Raw genomic sequence first — 16,707 nt, 5'->3', positions numbered from 1 at the left:
CCCGCGCCCCTCCGCGGCCGCGGCCCCGCCGGAAGTGTGGCGGCGGAAGGCGGGGCCGGCGTGTCGAGGGAAGCAACCAGAGCTCAAGCCGCGGCGGTCAACACGCTTTATGGCACGGGGTCGCCATCGCGGGGCCCAGCCCTCAAAGGCGTCCCTCCACTCCCGCCGGGCGCCTCGATAACAACCGCCCTGCCCTTTCTCACCTCCCAGCACCCACCTTACAGCGGCCGGCCCTGGAGTCAGCCCGCCGGGGCTCCAATTTCAGCCCCTGCTCTTACGAGCTGGGAGACCTTGGGCGAGTCCCTTACCTGGCTGCCTAATCCCGCCTCTGGAAAAAGGGGGTAATGTAACTACCTAGCTACACGGTCGAAAAGGGCCCAGCTGAGTAATTCTCAATGTTGGCAGTGCATCAGATTACAAATTCCCAGGCCCTCATCCAGGGCTGATCAGCATTCCTGAGGGTAGGGCCTGGAAAATACGAAATTCAAATTCCTGAGAAGCCGCATCTGGCACACTACGCCCCACCTCTCAGTCTGGGGTTACGGTCACTCTCAGGAAGAAATCATCACCCTTTATTTCCTTCCATCGGGAAACGAGCTGTCTAGGATGTAGCTTGAAGCCCCAGAAGGTAACCATGGAGGTAAAAATGGCAACCCTCTCAATGCCCAGTGCGTGGCCTGGCACACAGCTAAGGTTTTCAAGGCCCACCAAGTGCCCTGGAAAGCTTTCCGGCCTGGGGGTTAGGAGGTTTGGAGCTCAGGTTCAGCTTTAACCAGAATTCGGCGCATGACCTTAGACAAGTCTGGTGAACTCTGAGGGCTGGGGTAGAGTTCAGAAGCCGTGGGCTCCTCAGGGTGGGGGCTGCTCGGAGAAGATGGGTCCTCAGGCTGGGGATCTTCATCAGATTCGGCACCCTCGCCAGGCCCAAGCCCGGCTAGCCTTTTGCTGGCCTCCCATAGCCGGTGAGCTGCCCGGTCGTCTCTTGCAGCTGGGGGCACCTCCTCCACATGGCAGTTGGCAAAGTATCTCCCACTGAGGGGCTCAATGCCCTCCTGCAGAGCGCAGTACAGGGGTGTCTGGGCACCCCCTCGTGGTGCCCGCAGCACCAGCCAAGCCACTGGGCGCAAAAGTGGGCGGAGCCATCCAGGAACGTGGCGCAGGAACAGCTCCGAGTTCACCGGCCCTGTGGACAGGAGGAAAGGAAGGCAGGAGCAGGGAGGACGGTGAGTGAGGGCCCAGGGTAAGAGCAGCAAGAACAGGGCTACAAGGGAGTGGGGAACAGAGTCCAGTTCCAGGGAAACCAAGGTAGTATTTACCAGGTAGTATTTAGCGCCCCGACAAGGTGACCTCGTTTCTAACAGCAAGCTCCTCTTCGCCATCCAAACTCCTTACATATCCTCATCTTCCAGACTTTGCTCATGCTGTGTCCCCAGCCTGGAACAATTCTGTCTCTCTCCACCTTTTCTACTAGCTCATCTTTTTTCCTATTCCTTTGTTTAATCAGCAAACATTTATTAACACCTGTAGTAGACCAGACACTGTTTCGGACCTTAGAGACATGGAGTGTCGTAATGGTTATCTATAATGATTATTGTCACTATTATAGTTACTAAGGAGCCTTAGGCAATGATTATCTCCTACGCAGTATGGTAATATGGGTGGGGCAAATCTTGTTATCCTGGAACCTGTTCCCTAAAGGCAGGGATGGGTCTTAGTCATCAGTAAAATCACTCAGACTGTAAGACAAAATGCTTACAGTGGACCCGCAGACCCTGGATGACCCAGCCCATCTCTATTCCTCATCTCTTGCCACTCTCTCCCCTCTCACTCTGTTCCAACCACACCAGGCTTCCTGTTCTTTCTCAAGCACACCAGGCACTTCTGCCTCAGGGCCCTTTCACTTGCTATTTACTCTGTTCTTTAACTCTTCTCCTCAGAAAGCCTCATGCCTCATTCTCTCATCTCCTTCAGGCCTCTACTCAAATGTCACCTTTTCAGATACATCTTCCTTGACTGCCATAGATAAAAATAGCACTCCCTGACATTTCTTTTTTTCTTTTTCTTGTGCCAACCCTGTCATTTCTTAGTCCCCTTACCCTGTTTTATCTTTCCCCGTAGCACTTTATCACCACCTGTCACTGTATTTATTTATTTATTAGCTGTCTCCCCCTTCTCTAAAGCAGAATGTAAACTCTACAAGGATAAGGTCTTCGTTTTGTTCACTGCTACATCCCCGGCATTGAGATTAATGCCTGGAACATAGTAGGTACTCAGTAAATGCTCCCTGAATGAATGAGTAATTATTAGCTAACATCATCATTATCATCATGTTATAGTCAGTTCAGTCATGTGGATGGCTCCTTGGGGTGAGAACCTAGGCCTTATTCATTGCCATACCCTACCTAGCAGTCAGCATCCAAGTTTGTGGTGTGAGAGGAAAAACCCAGACAAGGAGAGCCTAGCTTCAAGATCAGCAAGGAACAGTTCTCTCCTTGGACCAGACTTCCTTCCTACCCTGAGATTCTGTGGCTCAGTGAGAGGTTGGGGGAGCATGGGATGGGGGCGGGGATGGGGGCGAGGATGGGGGAGGGGGAATCAAAACAAAGCAGAGCAGCCAGAGAGCCAAGTCTCACCTGGGTGGGCTGCATAGCAGGTGATGCCAGTGCCCTCAAGCTGAGTGGCAAGCTCCCTGGCAAACAATACGTTGGCCAGCTTACTGTCGGCATATGCCCGCAGCTCCTGCCGCCAGCCCACCACTGGGCAGTCCAGGCGTGTGAAATCGAGGCGGCCTCGACGGTGGGCGGCTGAGGATACCACCACCACGCGGCTGGGGGCGCATGTCTTCAGCCGGGGCAGCAGCAGGTGTGTCAGCAGGAAGGGGCCGATGTGGTTCACTCGCAACAGCAGGTTAAAGGGCTCCCGGGTTCGGCCACAGGAACTGATCCCTGGGGCAGGGGCTAGGTGTGAGCAACTGCTCCAGAGGGATTCCTGGAGGCCTCGGTGTCCCCCGTGTGAGATGGTGGTAGGGGGCATCCTTCCCACACGTCCCCTGGTAAAGCCTAGCTGGAGGGGTCGGCTGCCCCCTGGCCACCCACCGCCCCCCTGCAGGGCCTGCTGCCCCTCACCGGCATTGTGGATGAGGATGTCCAGCCGTGGCTCAGAGCTCAGGAAGGCAGTGGCAAAGGCCCTCACGGAGGCCAGACTGGCCAAGTCCAAGGCCATGAAGATGACCTCATTGTTCCCACTCTCCTGTGGAGTGGCAAGGGCTGGTCTGTCATATGCACCCTTCTCTTCTTCCCTCTCCCCAGGCACCAAATTCTGAGAGTTCAACTCCTACTGCTACTAAGATCTGCCCCTAGGCGTTAGAATGTAGTGGATAAGTGTGTGAACACTGGATGCAAATCTTGACTTTGCCGATTACTAGAGTGAGACCTTGGGCAAGATGCTTAATCTTTCTGAGCCTTAGTTCTCTGTAAAGTGGGAATAATAATAATAGTACCTGTCTCAGAGTTATTGTGAGGATGAAATTAGTTAATATATATGTAAAATCTTTAGAACAGTGCCTGGCACGCACTCGTGCATAGGCACTTGCTATTATTATTAATATTATCATACCCTCTGCCCATTATTGTTTACCCTAAAATCTACAACAGACTTCTCACTGGTGTCCTCCAACCCACTCTTACCCCCTCCAAACTAGACGCCACATAGCCACCATGGGGTTCATTCCAAAAGGCTATTCGGACAGTCCAGACCCTGTGGAAGACCCTTCACTGGATCTCCACTGCCCGTTCTATAAAATCGGATCTCAGTAGGGTCAGTAAGGGCCCTCAGAACCTGGCCCTGGCCCAGAGTGTTCAGCGCCGTCATTTTGCCTCTTTTCCTCATACTCTGTGCTCCAGCCTCATTAAACCTTTTAATAGGTTTCTTAAAGCAGACCAATTAATTTGCCTCAGGGCCTTTGCATATGCTGTTCCCTCTGCTGTTCCCTTTCCGACTCTTTCATTAATGTAACTTCTACCGGTCCTTAAATGTCTTAGAATAGCAATTAATTCCTTCAGGTCTGGTGCCCTTTTGCTGTGTGACCAGGAGACCTGTGCACCCCCTCTTCTGCACTTGGCGAACCGAGCCGCACTCTCCTTTCAGGGGCTGCGTTTCCTCCAAACCCGCCCCGAGCTGCTCTGCTCACCCCTGTGTCCCAGGTGTGACTGTCCTCTGTTCACGGTCCCGCCTGGCCCCGCCCGCCCTCACCTGGCGGAGGTCGTAGGCGGCCGCCTCCCCGCGCTCCCGGCTCCGGCAGGCTAGAACCACGCGCGCTCCCCGACGCGCCAGCTCCAGCGCCGTCATCTTCCCGATGCCGCTGTTGGCGCCTGTGGAGGGAGGGCGGGAGCCGAGCTGAGCCCGCGGGCCCCCGCCCCCGCCGTCCCAGCCTCCCCGCCCCCTGCCCTCCAGCCGGCACTCACCCGTGACCACGGCCGTGCGGCCCCGCAGGCTGGCGATGCCGCGGCACGGCGGCCCCTTCACCAGGTTGTAATAGACTAGCACGTAGGCGCCCAGCAGCAACCCCACGCTCAGCAGCAGCGCTTCCATGCCGGCCGCGCCTCCGGGCTCCCGCTCAGGCCTCGAGCCTCCCTGGATCGCCGCCTGGAGGCTGCGGGATCGCCCCGCACGGGCCTGGAAGGGCGACAGGCGCTCTTCGGCCTCCGGGAGGCGGAGGCGGAGGCGGAGGTAGACGCGGGCGGGAGGCAGGGCAGGGGTTGTGTGTGCGTGCGTGTGCGCGTGGGCCCTGGGAGCGCCCCCTAGGCGTGCGTCTGCGTCCTCTGGGTGTGTGCTGGTGCGAAAACCCAGGTGCCTGTGTGCGCTTGGGCCCTGGGAGCGCCCTCTACGTATGTACATGAATCCCTAGGGAGGGCGTGAATGACTTTTTGGTGTGTAATGTGCCCATGGATCCTGGGATCGCCCTTTAGGTTGTGTGCGTGCCTCTGGATCCTGTGTGTGTGTGCCCATGTGAGCACCTTGTAGATGTGTGAATTTGTGGGCCTCAAGACCCTCCAGGTGTGTGCATGCATCTGTAGTCTGTCAGTGGGTGCTTGAGTGAACGTCTTCGTGTGTACCTGTACTTTGTGCTGGGCTCTGGACCAGGAGGGGCTAAGCAGATGTGAGAGCCCTCTGGGTGTCAGTAAATAGCAATCCTTCCCTTCTGGAGAGGAGTGGGTACATGAATGCTCTGCTCTCGGTGAACAAGTCCGTCAATTCCTAATCCTCATATTCAGCCCTCAGCTTCTGGGATTCTTCCCAAAGAGGCCAGAGAGGTGGCACAGTGTGTTCAGGGCGGCACCATCAGTTAAGGGCTGTCAGGAGTCACTCATTCATTAGCTGCCTATCTCTCTGCCTCCCCCACCCCTCCATTTCTGAAGGGAAGCAGGAAGAGAGTGTAAAATCTGTTATCTGATCTTCAGGAGGCAATTTGTCGCTGAAATTCTCACAGGTGGTAGAAATAGGTAAAGAAGCTCCATCACTGAATGGAAGTGATTATGATGGCAAAGTGGGTGGGGACAGCTAGGGAGGCATGGGTAAGGGTATTCCTGGCCGGGTGACTTGCCAGGAGAAAGAAGAAAAAAAATCTAGTACAATTTAGCACCCATTGTTTGGCACTTATGGCATGCCCGGCAGGCAGTGCAGTTAGCCTTGGAAATACCGAGCGGAACAATGTTTCTGTCCTTAAGGAGTTCAAGTGGCCCATTAGGGTAGGGGTAGGAGAGTGGCGGAGACAAAGCTAGACAAGTAGGTGGAAGCCAGGGTCAGACCTCACATTCCAGGGGGAAGTTTCCTATTTAGCTGCACTGTGGATTCAGTGTTCAAGTGTCGATACTGTGGGATGAGGCTAGGGATGGAATATTAATGAAATAAATGTATGCACTCTCCACCCCTGCCAAGGCAAAATCCTGATATGCGAACAGGTACCACCCACTCTAACAGTGCTGGCATACACACAGACGTGTCCTTTAAGGAGTAGGAGATGGTCTTCAGGAAAAACTTCTCAGATAAAGTTTCTTAGGTAAGTGTACGAGGAGGAAGAAAAAGAGGGTGCTTGGGGGCCTTAGAATTAAGGTAATGGGTAGAATCATCTTCTGATGAGGAACTGCAGTTGTACAGTTGTGATCGCAAGTCACGTTACTTGTGGCACGCCTGAGTCTAGAGATTGGATTTCTCCTTTTTCATGTTCTTCAGACATTTGAATCAACAAACTCCGCACTAGATTCTAAGCTCCAAGAGGCAGGGGCCACATCTGCCCTGGTGATTGCTCACAGCCAAGTGACCTAGACCAAGACCCAAGGCCTGGCAAAGGCCGGAACTGGAGGAACTCGAGTGATACTTGAATATATTAATGAATTCCTCCAGGCCCAGCTAAGGGCTCCGGGCGGAAAAAAACAAAACCAGGTGTTATGACTTCCCCCAGAATAGGTGGATAAAATATAATAGCAAACAACTGGAACCAAAGGCAGCCCCAACTCGTTGGGTTAAAGCTTCTAGACCAGAATGCAGAGGTCTCATGCCATCTTCTATTTTAATGTCTTGCTTTTGGAGCCAGGAGCAGGGATCTGCACACTCTTGGATTCTTGCAGAATCTGATTGTGTCAAATGATCAAGCCCTCTGAACTCCCTCAAGTCACCCACAAAGCCACAGAACAGCCCCCCTTCACAGCTGCACCCGTCCCCTCCCATTTCTCCCTCCCGCCTTAGGTGCACTTTTCTCCAGCGCCTCCCCTCTCCTGACTTCCCTTGGGGACTAAGCATCTGGGAGTGAGGCTTGTTCAATGAGACTGTGGGACCAGGGCGTCAGGGAGGGTCCCCTCTAAGGGTGATGACAGGTAGGACAGACAGGCAGAAAACATAATTTGAAGTATTTTTGTTTTTTTATATACAGAATACAGGAAAGTTTCTGTAAAGTCTAAAACATTACAATTACTATGTACATCGGTACTAGTTGTCGGGGTGGAAGGAAGAGGAGAGAAGTGGCAGGAGAACAAAAAAAGGAGACAGAACAGGTTTACGACAAAAACGCTTTTGCTACAATAGACAATTTGAAGAAAACGCTCTACCACATGTAGTACTGTACAGTTTTAAAAAACATTGAAAAAATGTCATCACTAGATGTATTTACACAAAATCCAAATACACTTTTCCTTATTTGAAATAAAATAGATGGACAGCCAGAAAAAGAATTAATTTCTCATTTGTCCATAATACACAGTAGCTACCTGTAGTGCAACCGCTGCAGAAAGGGAAAATAACCTGGAGGGTGGGAACCATGGAAGGAGGGTGGGTAGCGATCTTTATATTAAATAAAACAATGATATTGTATAGATTTTGCTGTATGAAAACTGTATTTTTTTCTTTTAATATAAAACTATTGTCACTGCCACAAAATAGAACAAGTTTCTGATTATTTTACAACGGCGGGCGAGCGGGAGGGAGCAGGAGGTGGGTGGGGAACGGCTTTGTGTCGGAGGAGGTGTCCAGACCACTGGCCTTCCCCTCCCTGCCCACGCTGTTCCTCAGCTCGGTCTGCCGCTTTCCCATGAAATGTTGAGTACAAATATATGTGCAAATGCCCCCTAGAACTTGAGAAAAGAAAAAGGATTTTTAAAAAACAGTCAAAAGGTTTTCTTCATTTCATGCAAAGATTGTAGTCGAAGGGTTTCTGGTGGAGTATAGAAAAAACCCCGGGCTTGGTTTGTGTACATTTTTGCATTGCAGGAGTCTTGGGTTGGGTGGAAGGGCGGGTGACGGGTGGCCGCCAGTCCTAGGGAACGGAGTTGGAGCGCAGCACAGGGCCCTGGTGGGGCTTGAGAGAGAGCTTCTCGGCCAAGACCCCATCCTGTAGCAGGCCGGCATCGCCTTTGGGCTGTTTGGTCGCAAACTCAGTGATGCTGAAGACAAACTGCAGGCACCCCAGCTTGATGTAGCTGCCGTGGTGCAGTAAGGCCGTGCCCTCCCAGCCGGCCCCACTGCCCCCAATCAAGCTTGAGCTGCTGGCTTTGCAGTTGCAGGGTCTCCGCTGCGGCCCCTGGGCCTGGGAGCTCATCATGGCTGCCTCCTCACTTGGCTCTTCATCCTGTTTCTGGTGCCGGCGGCGCCCTGGGAAAAAGGGGGAAGGTCACAGGAGAGGAACAGTGAGCAGCCAACCCACCGGGGCTGTCTGCCAGGGTTGGGCCCCTGTACCTCCCCCCTCTAAATGCTGCGCGACTCGGGGTGAGGGGCACTCAGAGAGGACTGGTGGAGTCTGAAGTCCCCGGGTAGGTGTGTACACACGTGGGGCTGCACAGCACATGCTTCTCTGTGGCCTTTCCCGGGCCCATGAGCAAGGAGAACCTGGCCAACGGGACCAGGAAGGCAAGAGACAGCAGGTCACGGCAGCAAGCCATGGCCACCCTGACTGAGGCATTAGAGAACGTGTCCAAAAGTGGCCGGTTCTGTGGCCACAGGCCTTGGCTCCAACTTACTGATGACACTCTGCACTTTGGCAACAATACTGCTTGGGGGGGTTGGCGGGGTCTTCTCAGAGAAGTCACATGAGTACAGCACATTGTCCACCGTTGTCCCGTGCTCACTGTAGTTTAACAGCTCATAATGTTTGGTATTCTGAGGAGGAGGAGGGAAGATAAGATGTGTGGTCTGCTGCGTGGGGCCTGGGGCTAAGGGGAGAGAGGACACATGGAGAAGGCTGTGCTGCTCTACCTGGGGAGCTCCCTCTTTCTTCCCCAATCATGCCCCCCTTCCCTGTCCCTTTCGAATGGGGCGCAAGACTCACCTCTTCAAGGAAGTTCCCTTCCTAACCCGCCCCCCGCCCCCGCAATAGTCGGCCTCCTTAGCACGGGCTCCTGGTGAAATGATATTCACTGGCACGTGATGATGATGATGAAACTCACAGGGACACGCCCAGAGGGCTGGCTTCCTTCTATCACGGCCCCCTCCCCTGCTTCAGGGCGCTCCGCCCCGCGCTGGGCCTATGGACCAACCTCAGGAGAGATGGGAGCCCCGCTCCTGGGGAGCGGTTAGCCGTGTAGGCGCCCCTTCACACCAAGACTCTCCTCCAGGAATGACGGGGAGGGAAGAAAAGGAGGGGACCCCCAACCCCCTTTCCCTCACCCCAGGGCACTGAACAAACCCCAGTGCCTGGGACGGGGCTCAGGTTGGAAGACCTCTCTCCCACCGCCGCCCCACCCTCACCTCATCGTAGAAGATGCAGGCGTGTTTCCCAGACACGTAGTTACAGTGACCATAGTTTGTAAGGCACACGTCCATGTCAGCTCCTGCGAGGTGGCAGGAGGCGAGGAAAAGGAAGGCAGAGAACAGACGGTCAGGGGTATGTGTGGGGGAGGTGAGGGGCCAGGGAACTTCCGGGCGGGAGGTCAAGGGGTAGGTAGCTCAGGGCCCTCTCCTTGTAGTTTTGCACAAAAACTGATGTCTCTTCTAATCCCCAGTTAAAGAACAGCTGTCCCCGCCAGCTCATCTGCTTTAGAACACGTGCTGTTGCCCAGAGGAGAGCAGTGAGCTACTGAAGAGGATGGGGTATTTCTAGGAGAGCACAAGATGGGGTGCAGGGCCCATAAACCGTATCATCTGAAAGAAATGGAAAGTTCCAGGCTAAGGGCTCATCTGTCCCTCTGCACAAGATGTAGGGCTAACCAAGTAAGTGTTAGATATGTGTGAGCCCCATCACTTTTTCAAAGATCTCCAGGGACAAAGCATCTGCCCTCTCCTCAGGTATTTCCTGCAGTGTTTAAAATGCCTCACTGGGTGGCAGTCAGAGCTGACGTTCAGCCCTCCTGATGCCACACTGGGCACAAGGCAAAAGGGCCTGAAGCAGGGAAGACAAGCAGTTGATGGTCTCCTTTCTTAGTCCCTCTTGTCCAGACGTCTGCTGGGTTAAACCCGTCAGCCCTGGAGAGGGCTTCCCTCCCTTTCTAGCCTCTGTGGGTAAGAGTATCAATCTTTAGGGCCGAACAGATTCAGCACCTCTCCCAGCTGGCTTACCTGTCCCGATGTAGAGGGTTCGATAGCACATGTTCACAGCTCCTCCCAACCCTAAGAGAGGGTAGAACACAGCTCGGGCCTGTACTTCCCTTCTCGGCACTACAAGGCAAACACAGGGATGTGACCATTCAGAAACAGAACCTGGGGCCCAAACGTAAATCAACAGAACCTGGACCTTTGGCGATGGCCTGAAGAAAATAATCCCACTGGATGAGTCATCTTTCTAAACTCACATCTGACACTAGGCTGCTTCAGGGTGAGGCTTTCTCTCCCCACTTACAGCATTTCCCACATGGGTAATAAGAAGGACCATCTTTGAAGATGACCATATAATTCAAGGATGATAGTACTTGAAGCACCTGGGCTGCTTGTTGGTTTATCAAGGATATACCAACTGATACTATAGGGAGGCTGTGCAAAAAAAAAAAAACAGAAGGCACAGACCAATGCTTTTCTAATTTTGAATATGAATCACTAGGGTTCTTGTTAAAATGCAGATTCTGATTCCATAGGTCTGAGGTGGGGCCTGAGCTCTGCATTTCTAACAAGCTCTTAGGTGATGCTGATGCTACTGGTTTGGGGACCACCTTCTAAGCAGCAAGGCTTTTAATGGCTAATGCTCAAAGGGCTATCCTAAGCAGAGTTAACCTTTTGGGAAACTCTTCTAACTCAAATATTTGAGAGCAATTGAGCAGAAAGCACACCACAAATACCCAAAGGCACTCATAGCTGCTTTCTGTGTCTCAAAGAGGACGCGTATGAAAGAGTTACGGCAGACTTGCCCGAGTCTGACCTGAAAGCTGTGGTTGCCATCTTGTTTCTGCTTTCTGAGAAAAGAAACCACCGTGTTTTATTAAGCCCAGTAAAGGCATACATGGAGGACTGAGATACTGAAAGCTGAGATTCTCCATGGGGAGGAGATGGCTGTTCACACACACTGAGGGTAGATCTAACGGTGTGGTGTGGTGGCAGATATGGACATGCGCACCTTCTGTGTGGTGCCCTCCAGAAGCCAGCGGATGTGCCCCGACACTGCCCGGTGAAGCTTGGACCCGGGAGGGGAAAAGCTGATGTATTCTCTGCAAGGCCAGAAACTTGACCAGCTTCTCGTCCAGCATATTTATCTCGATTTCTATTAACCAAAGAGAAAGATTAAAAAGCTGCTGAGGAGGAAATGGAATGCGGAAGTAGGTGAGCATCACAGAGCAACTATGTCAGCATTCCTCAAATCCAGCCAAGCGATCCTCTTAAACAACACAGAGTACCAAGTGGTACAAGGATCTGGAGCTGAGCACCTCACTAGCCATCTGCAGCGAGAGACAGACGCCAACGCAGCCTGTGCAGACGCCTCCTGCGGTGGGGTAGCTTAATGTTAGGTACGTGTGTCCTAGAAAGTGGAGCAAGACAAACCACTGGCCTGCCTGTGGGGGAGGGCCCAGATGCCTGACATTGAGGCTTGGATTTTCCACCCACCCTGTTCACAGAGATCAAGACCTGCCCCAGTTCTCCCTGACTCTGGGGATTCTTCACAGATGAGATCCCTCCTTTGGGAGCAAGGCTCCTCCTGGTTTTATTCTTCAAGTCCAGATGATCTGCCTAAAGTGATTTTCTTCTCTTCTCACTGGTTCAGCTTGGCTTTGCTCTCCCTTCGCCTCTGACTATGTGTATATGCACGTATGTAAGGCAGAAACAGGAGAAGGGGCTTTCTTTCCCACCCCACTCCCCCACCCACCTCCCAGCCCTCTGAGATCAGGCATCCCTTCTGTCCCCTTTTCAATGAGCTGAATGCTGCACAGGGGCAGCACCTTCACCACAGCCGCTGGTGGCAGAGCAGCAGTTCACTCACTCACCTCCATTGACATCCATAAATGCTCGAAGTGAGTTGGTGAGGTCCACCATGGCAGTAGAGTTGGCTGGGAAAGAGGGTACGGTTAAAGCGCTTCCTATGGATAACGTGCCGGGGCTGACCTTGCCATCTGGGGACGGAGCAGGAAGACTGTTACTTACGTCGCCTGAGGGAAACCCACCGGTCCAATCCCCCACTGCTGAGACAGGTCTGGATTTCGGACCCAAGGTGATGTTCCCTTCTTGATTCTCACCCCATAGGCTCTGGAACTCCTAGAGCTAAAAACGTGTGGTGAGGAAGGGCAGATGGAACGACAATGCACCCGGGCACGCAGGAGTCTCCAGAGCACCGAGAACAAGTGAAATCTACTGCTCTGGGGAACGTGGAGGGATAGCTGCATTCGCTGGGCCACGACTACCTCCCTGCTGTCTCTGCTCATTCAAGTAAGTGGTGCCTGCCTCTGCAATTCCTGCGTACTCAAGTTGGACTCACGGGGTGCAAAATCTATCCAGGTTGGTATTAAGAGATAAACAGAACAGGAAAAGAGCCTGAGAGTAGGGGCCATCCTGGGACCAGGGGCCCCCATGCAGAGAAGTCACAGTCACCTGGTTACCGAGACTCCCAGCTGACTAGGAGGCCAGCTTCAGTTCAGACGGGAGAGACCACAGGGGGTTCCAGCAGCATCTGAAACCTGGTTCAGATGCTGGGGTCAGCAACCTTGAGGTCCTGAATGCTGACTGGGGACAGCTGAAAGAGCAGGTCTACACCAGGCCAAGTATGGATTAAGGGACTGCCTTTTGGAATGTGGCCCGAGGGCAAGCTTTTGGGCCAGACCAACATCTGCGGGCATCTGCACTCCCTGACATGGAAATTCCTTCAAATGGGCTCTCTCTGAGAACCTGGATCAGGTGTGGATCTAGTTTCCGGTGTGGATCATGAAACACTGAAGCTATCACCCAGAACCTCAGGATGACCACAGTGGCTCCAGAGAGCATGCTGCTTTCCTCTAAGGTGAAGGAACAAAGCAGGCAGAAGACTAAGCCTGGAAGGTGTGGGACGGTGGAGTGAGAAGACCCAGGCCACAGTTCGAATCCTGCACTGACTTGGTAGGTTACCTTAAGGAAATCACTTTCAGAGCCTAAGCAGTCCCGCCTACAAAATAGGGACAAGTTAACATGTACTTTCTCTTCTATCATAGAAACAGGGGGAGGACAAATAGTACGGACATCAGAGTCCTCTGACATATTTACAGGGATACAAGTGTTTTTTGAATCTTAAGTCTTATTTGTCAGGAAGAGCATGAAAGGCTGAGCAGCACTCACCTGACGATGGCGCTGGTGAGCAGAATCGTTGGTTGGCTCCTGTGGCCAAGATACCATCTCCTGCTGCTTGGGGGGGAGTGAGCACCCGGGTGGCATTTGGGGGTGAGCCCAGTGGCCTTGAATCTGTCAACGGAGGTCCTATCTGTGATTGGACAGTCTTTCTTTGCAAAGTGCTGGTGTTCTCGATGCTGGCACAAGAGCTGGGAACGGAAGGGGGTAGGCTTGGGACAGGAACCAAACTCCTCTGGGGGCAAGAGCTGGGGCCAGTGGCATTCTCTGTCTTCACAATGATGCCGACGGTGTGGTTCTGAAGCCCCCCAGCCGCTGGTGGCGTGAGGGGCCGAGGCCAGCCTTGCCGGTGTGAGAGGCCTGGTAGGGGGGTGTTGGCGCCTGGAAGTCGCCGGGGGTCCGTGGAATCAGTGGGGCTGCTGTAGAGGTGTGGGCCATTGGCTTTCACCTCTGTGTTCACTGGCCCGTTGGCAGTCCCACAGGGGGCTTTCTTGGATTTTTCCGCACAAGAACTGCAGCTGATGTCCTCTAGGGTTGGGGGCCGGTGGGGTGGAGAGCAGCTCAGGGAATTCTGGGTGCTAAGCCCTGAGGGGCAGGACAAGGGGTAGTGGGAAGGTGTAGGTGCCTTGTCAGCTGTTTGCAGGGAGTTGGTGATTGAGCTGTCAGTCACAATAACAGGCTTAATATCAGCCTTCTCTGTCTGCTCAGAGTCCCAATGCGAAGGCATCTGCTTAGCAGATAAATGTTTCAATATGCTGCACTGGAGCGCAACAACACTACAGAGCCACTGCAACGGAAGGAGAGGAGAGGAGAGGAGGGTGAGAGGCCTGGGAGGCGCTGGTCCTTCCTGCCACAGCGGCCAGGGCTACAGCAGAGCTGACAAGCACTGTTTCCGAGGTCCCATCGCGAATGCCCAGAGAGGGTGTGCTTGACTCCTGAGAGGGTTCCATTTCCATTCCCAAGCAAGGCTTGCTGGTATACTCGGCAGGCAACACCCTGGTCAGCAGAGCTTGGGATTCCCGTTCTGACTCTGCCCCTAAGGCTCACCTTGTCACCAATATTGAGCAAGCACCCAAGCACCTGCTGTGTGTCCAGCACTGTCACCTAACTTCTCTATAGGTCTACTGATCTGTTTCTACAAGACAGATTTGCCCGTCTCACAGCACACCGGGGGACTGATGGAGAGAAGCAGACCAGGTGACTGTGTAGTTCTCTTACTTGCCTCAGGATCTGAGCCAGAGGTTCTCTCTGGAACATTCAACTCAGGGGGCGGGGTGGTGGTGGGGGGCTCAGGGATGGGGAGGGTGGGGCTGCAGAAGATGGAGATGAGAATGACTTCCAATTAACAGCTGCGGCGAGGTGGAAGGAAGATTGGACTTGGAATCCCGGCCCTGCCTTCACTCACCTCTTGCTGCTCTGCCTGGGTGGCTAAGTGCTCAGAGTTCAAAAGGTGCGTCTGTGATTCCTCAGGGATCCCATTGCAGATCAGCTCCCCGTCCCGAATGGCCGCGGGTGCAATGAGAGGGGGTGGAAACTGGTACTGAGATTTGATAGCATCGGGAACCTGTTCAGGATAGATAGATAGAAGGAAGGAGAGGGTGATAGTGCCAACAGGCCCAGTGGATTCTGCCCTGGCCATGCTCTTCCGTTTGTGGTGCTGATGCCCAAGGGGAAATCATCCATTACGGTGTCCACCAAGGACGAGGAGGCCCAGTGCGCTGCTACTGCTCTGTACCTCCATCTCTTTGACTCTGACACACACACACACACACACACACACACACACACATACACACACACTAGCCTGAGAAGGCACAGAACTGGAAAAAGCAGCCATATCTCCCACTTTTCTTCATCAAGGTCCAAGGGCTGCAGAAACTAGGCCTTCCGGCATGCTGCCTTCTGCTCGGGCCTAAAAAGTACAGGATGGCCACTGGGCAGGGCTTCAAATTGGTGCTCTAGGCTCTTATTGATCAGTATCAAATTTGAGAGATGAGTGAGCAGTATCTGAGAGATAAAAAGTTAAATAAGGTCACATTCACAGTGGAAATGCTCAGCGTGAGGCCCATCTCGTGATAAGCATTCAATCAATGTCAGTTTTCTTCATCCATTCATTCATGACTCACAAAACAATTGAAGACCTATTTGTTGCAAAAAGACAGAAGACACACTCTGAATCACACCACGTATGAATGAAAGAGCCATACAAGCAGAGAGTCATTCATACATTCAATCAACATTTATTGAGCGCCTCCTGAGTCTGGGCACTATGCCAAGTCCTAGAGATCCAGAGATGAACAAAACTTAAGCCTTGCCCCCAAGGAGCTCACAGTCTAGTGGGGAGATAAGCACAGAAACATTACAATACAATGTAAATGGGTCCTAGAAGACAGGCATGTCTAAGGAGCTATAAAAACCAGAGGGCGCTTATTGCTGTCTGGGGGGCAGGAGCTTGGATTAGGGAAGATTTCATAGGAAGGCGGTATTTGAGCTGAGACTTGGAAGTTGAGGACAAACTTCCAGGCAGACAAAGGGGAACTAAAAGTAGGGGAGGTGGACTTGGAAAACATGTGAGAACCAACAGATTTGGTGACCAAGTCCTTACAGAGGATAAGGGAAGAAGAGCTGAACTTTGGTTTGAGGGACTGTGTAGAGATCACTGTCATTGACTGAAACAGGAGATACAAGAGGAAGAGCAGATTTGGAGGCAGGAGACTTTTGGTCTTGGGCAGGCTGAGACTGAGGTGTCTGTGGGATGGGCAGGCAGATACGAATCTAGGTATGACGAGAAAGGCACGGAACATGGAATTGAGAGTCATCACCACTAACAGTGGTGGCTGGTGCTACGGGCTTGTCTGAGGTCATCCAGGAATCGGGAGTGGAGGAATGGGGCAGTAGGCTCGCCTAAGGTTGGCCCTCGGGAAGAGAAGGGTTAGGGGGAAGGGGAACCCATAACAAAGAGAAGATATGAAGCTCTCAGGTGATCTTGCCTGCACTGCTATACGTCAAGGATGAAGGCCAGTGTTCCAGAACAGAGCTGGAGCGGTTCCCTGCCACTGTCCTCGGGTACTACAGTCTTCATTTCACTCTCCAACTGTCTAAGAACAAAATGCTTTTCAGGTAACTCATACCCTCGGATTTTCCTCGAGAGTAAGGAAACATTTAAAAAGGGGGAGGGGGCATCATAAAACAACAGGATTTTATCAAGGCCTCCTGGCCTGTTCACTTCAGCAGCCAGGCTTTCTTCCCAATCCACATGGTGAACCACACAGCTGAGATTACTCTTAGATGTTTAACCAAGGTATGAGGCACGTCACCTCCAATATACCCTACCCTCAACTGCAAATACCTTAATTTAACTTTGGAAAACTGGTGTTTCTACTGACGCATAAATACTTCCACAGTTAAGAGTTTGTTATACAATTTTCAACAGTTAACATCTTGCTAGCGCTGACACCCAATGGAAGTGTGAGGAGTGATTTTAAAGTG

At 52.7% G+C, this 16,707-nt stretch overlaps 2 protein-coding genes across 2 annotated transcripts in view; both read right to left on the bottom strand.

Annotated features, from left to right (window-relative positions):
* Positions 1–549: 549 nt before the first annotated feature.
* On the bottom strand, positions 550–4,590 carry DHRS13 (dehydrogenase/reductase 13; the record flags this gene model as incomplete). Its single annotated transcript, XM_079726045.1, has 5 exons — positions 550–1,183; positions 2,634–2,945; positions 3,126–3,249; positions 4,252–4,370; positions 4,464–4,590. The coding sequence occupies 5 exons, from the start codon at positions 4,588–4,590 to the stop codon at positions 741–743; spliced, it is 1,125 nt and encodes a 374-aa protein (XP_079582171.1). The 3' UTR covers positions 550–740.
* A 3,217-nt stretch (positions 4,591–7,807) lies between these two features.
* PHF12 (PHD finger protein 12) overlaps positions 7,808–16,707 on the bottom strand; it is a gene marked incomplete at its 3' end in the record, with an annotated part of 38,606 nt that continues 29,706 nt past the window's right edge. The window contains exons 8-15 of the mRNA XM_079725681.1: positions 14,624–14,782; positions 13,210–14,005; positions 11,892–12,017; positions 11,030–11,173; positions 10,042–10,140; positions 9,235–9,317; positions 8,508–8,646; positions 7,808–8,142 (exon numbers count right to left, since the gene is read on the bottom strand). Of these exons, the coding sequence (XP_079581807.1) occupies positions 7,808–8,142; positions 8,508–8,646; positions 9,235–9,317; positions 10,042–10,140; positions 11,030–11,173; positions 11,892–12,017; positions 13,210–14,005; positions 14,624–14,782 (1,881 nt within the window). The remainder of the gene's footprint in view (positions 8,143–8,507; positions 8,647–9,234; positions 9,318–10,041; positions 10,141–11,029; positions 11,174–11,891; positions 12,018–13,209; positions 14,006–14,623; positions 14,783–16,707) is intronic.

The sequence above is a fragment of the Hyperoodon ampullatus genome, assembly GCF_949752795.1.
Source record: "Hyperoodon ampullatus genome assembly, chromosome: 19".
Classification (NCBI taxonomy): domain Eukaryota; kingdom Metazoa; phylum Chordata; class Mammalia; order Artiodactyla; family Ziphiidae; genus Hyperoodon; species Hyperoodon ampullatus.
This window is presented reverse-complemented; position numbering and strand designations above follow the sequence as displayed.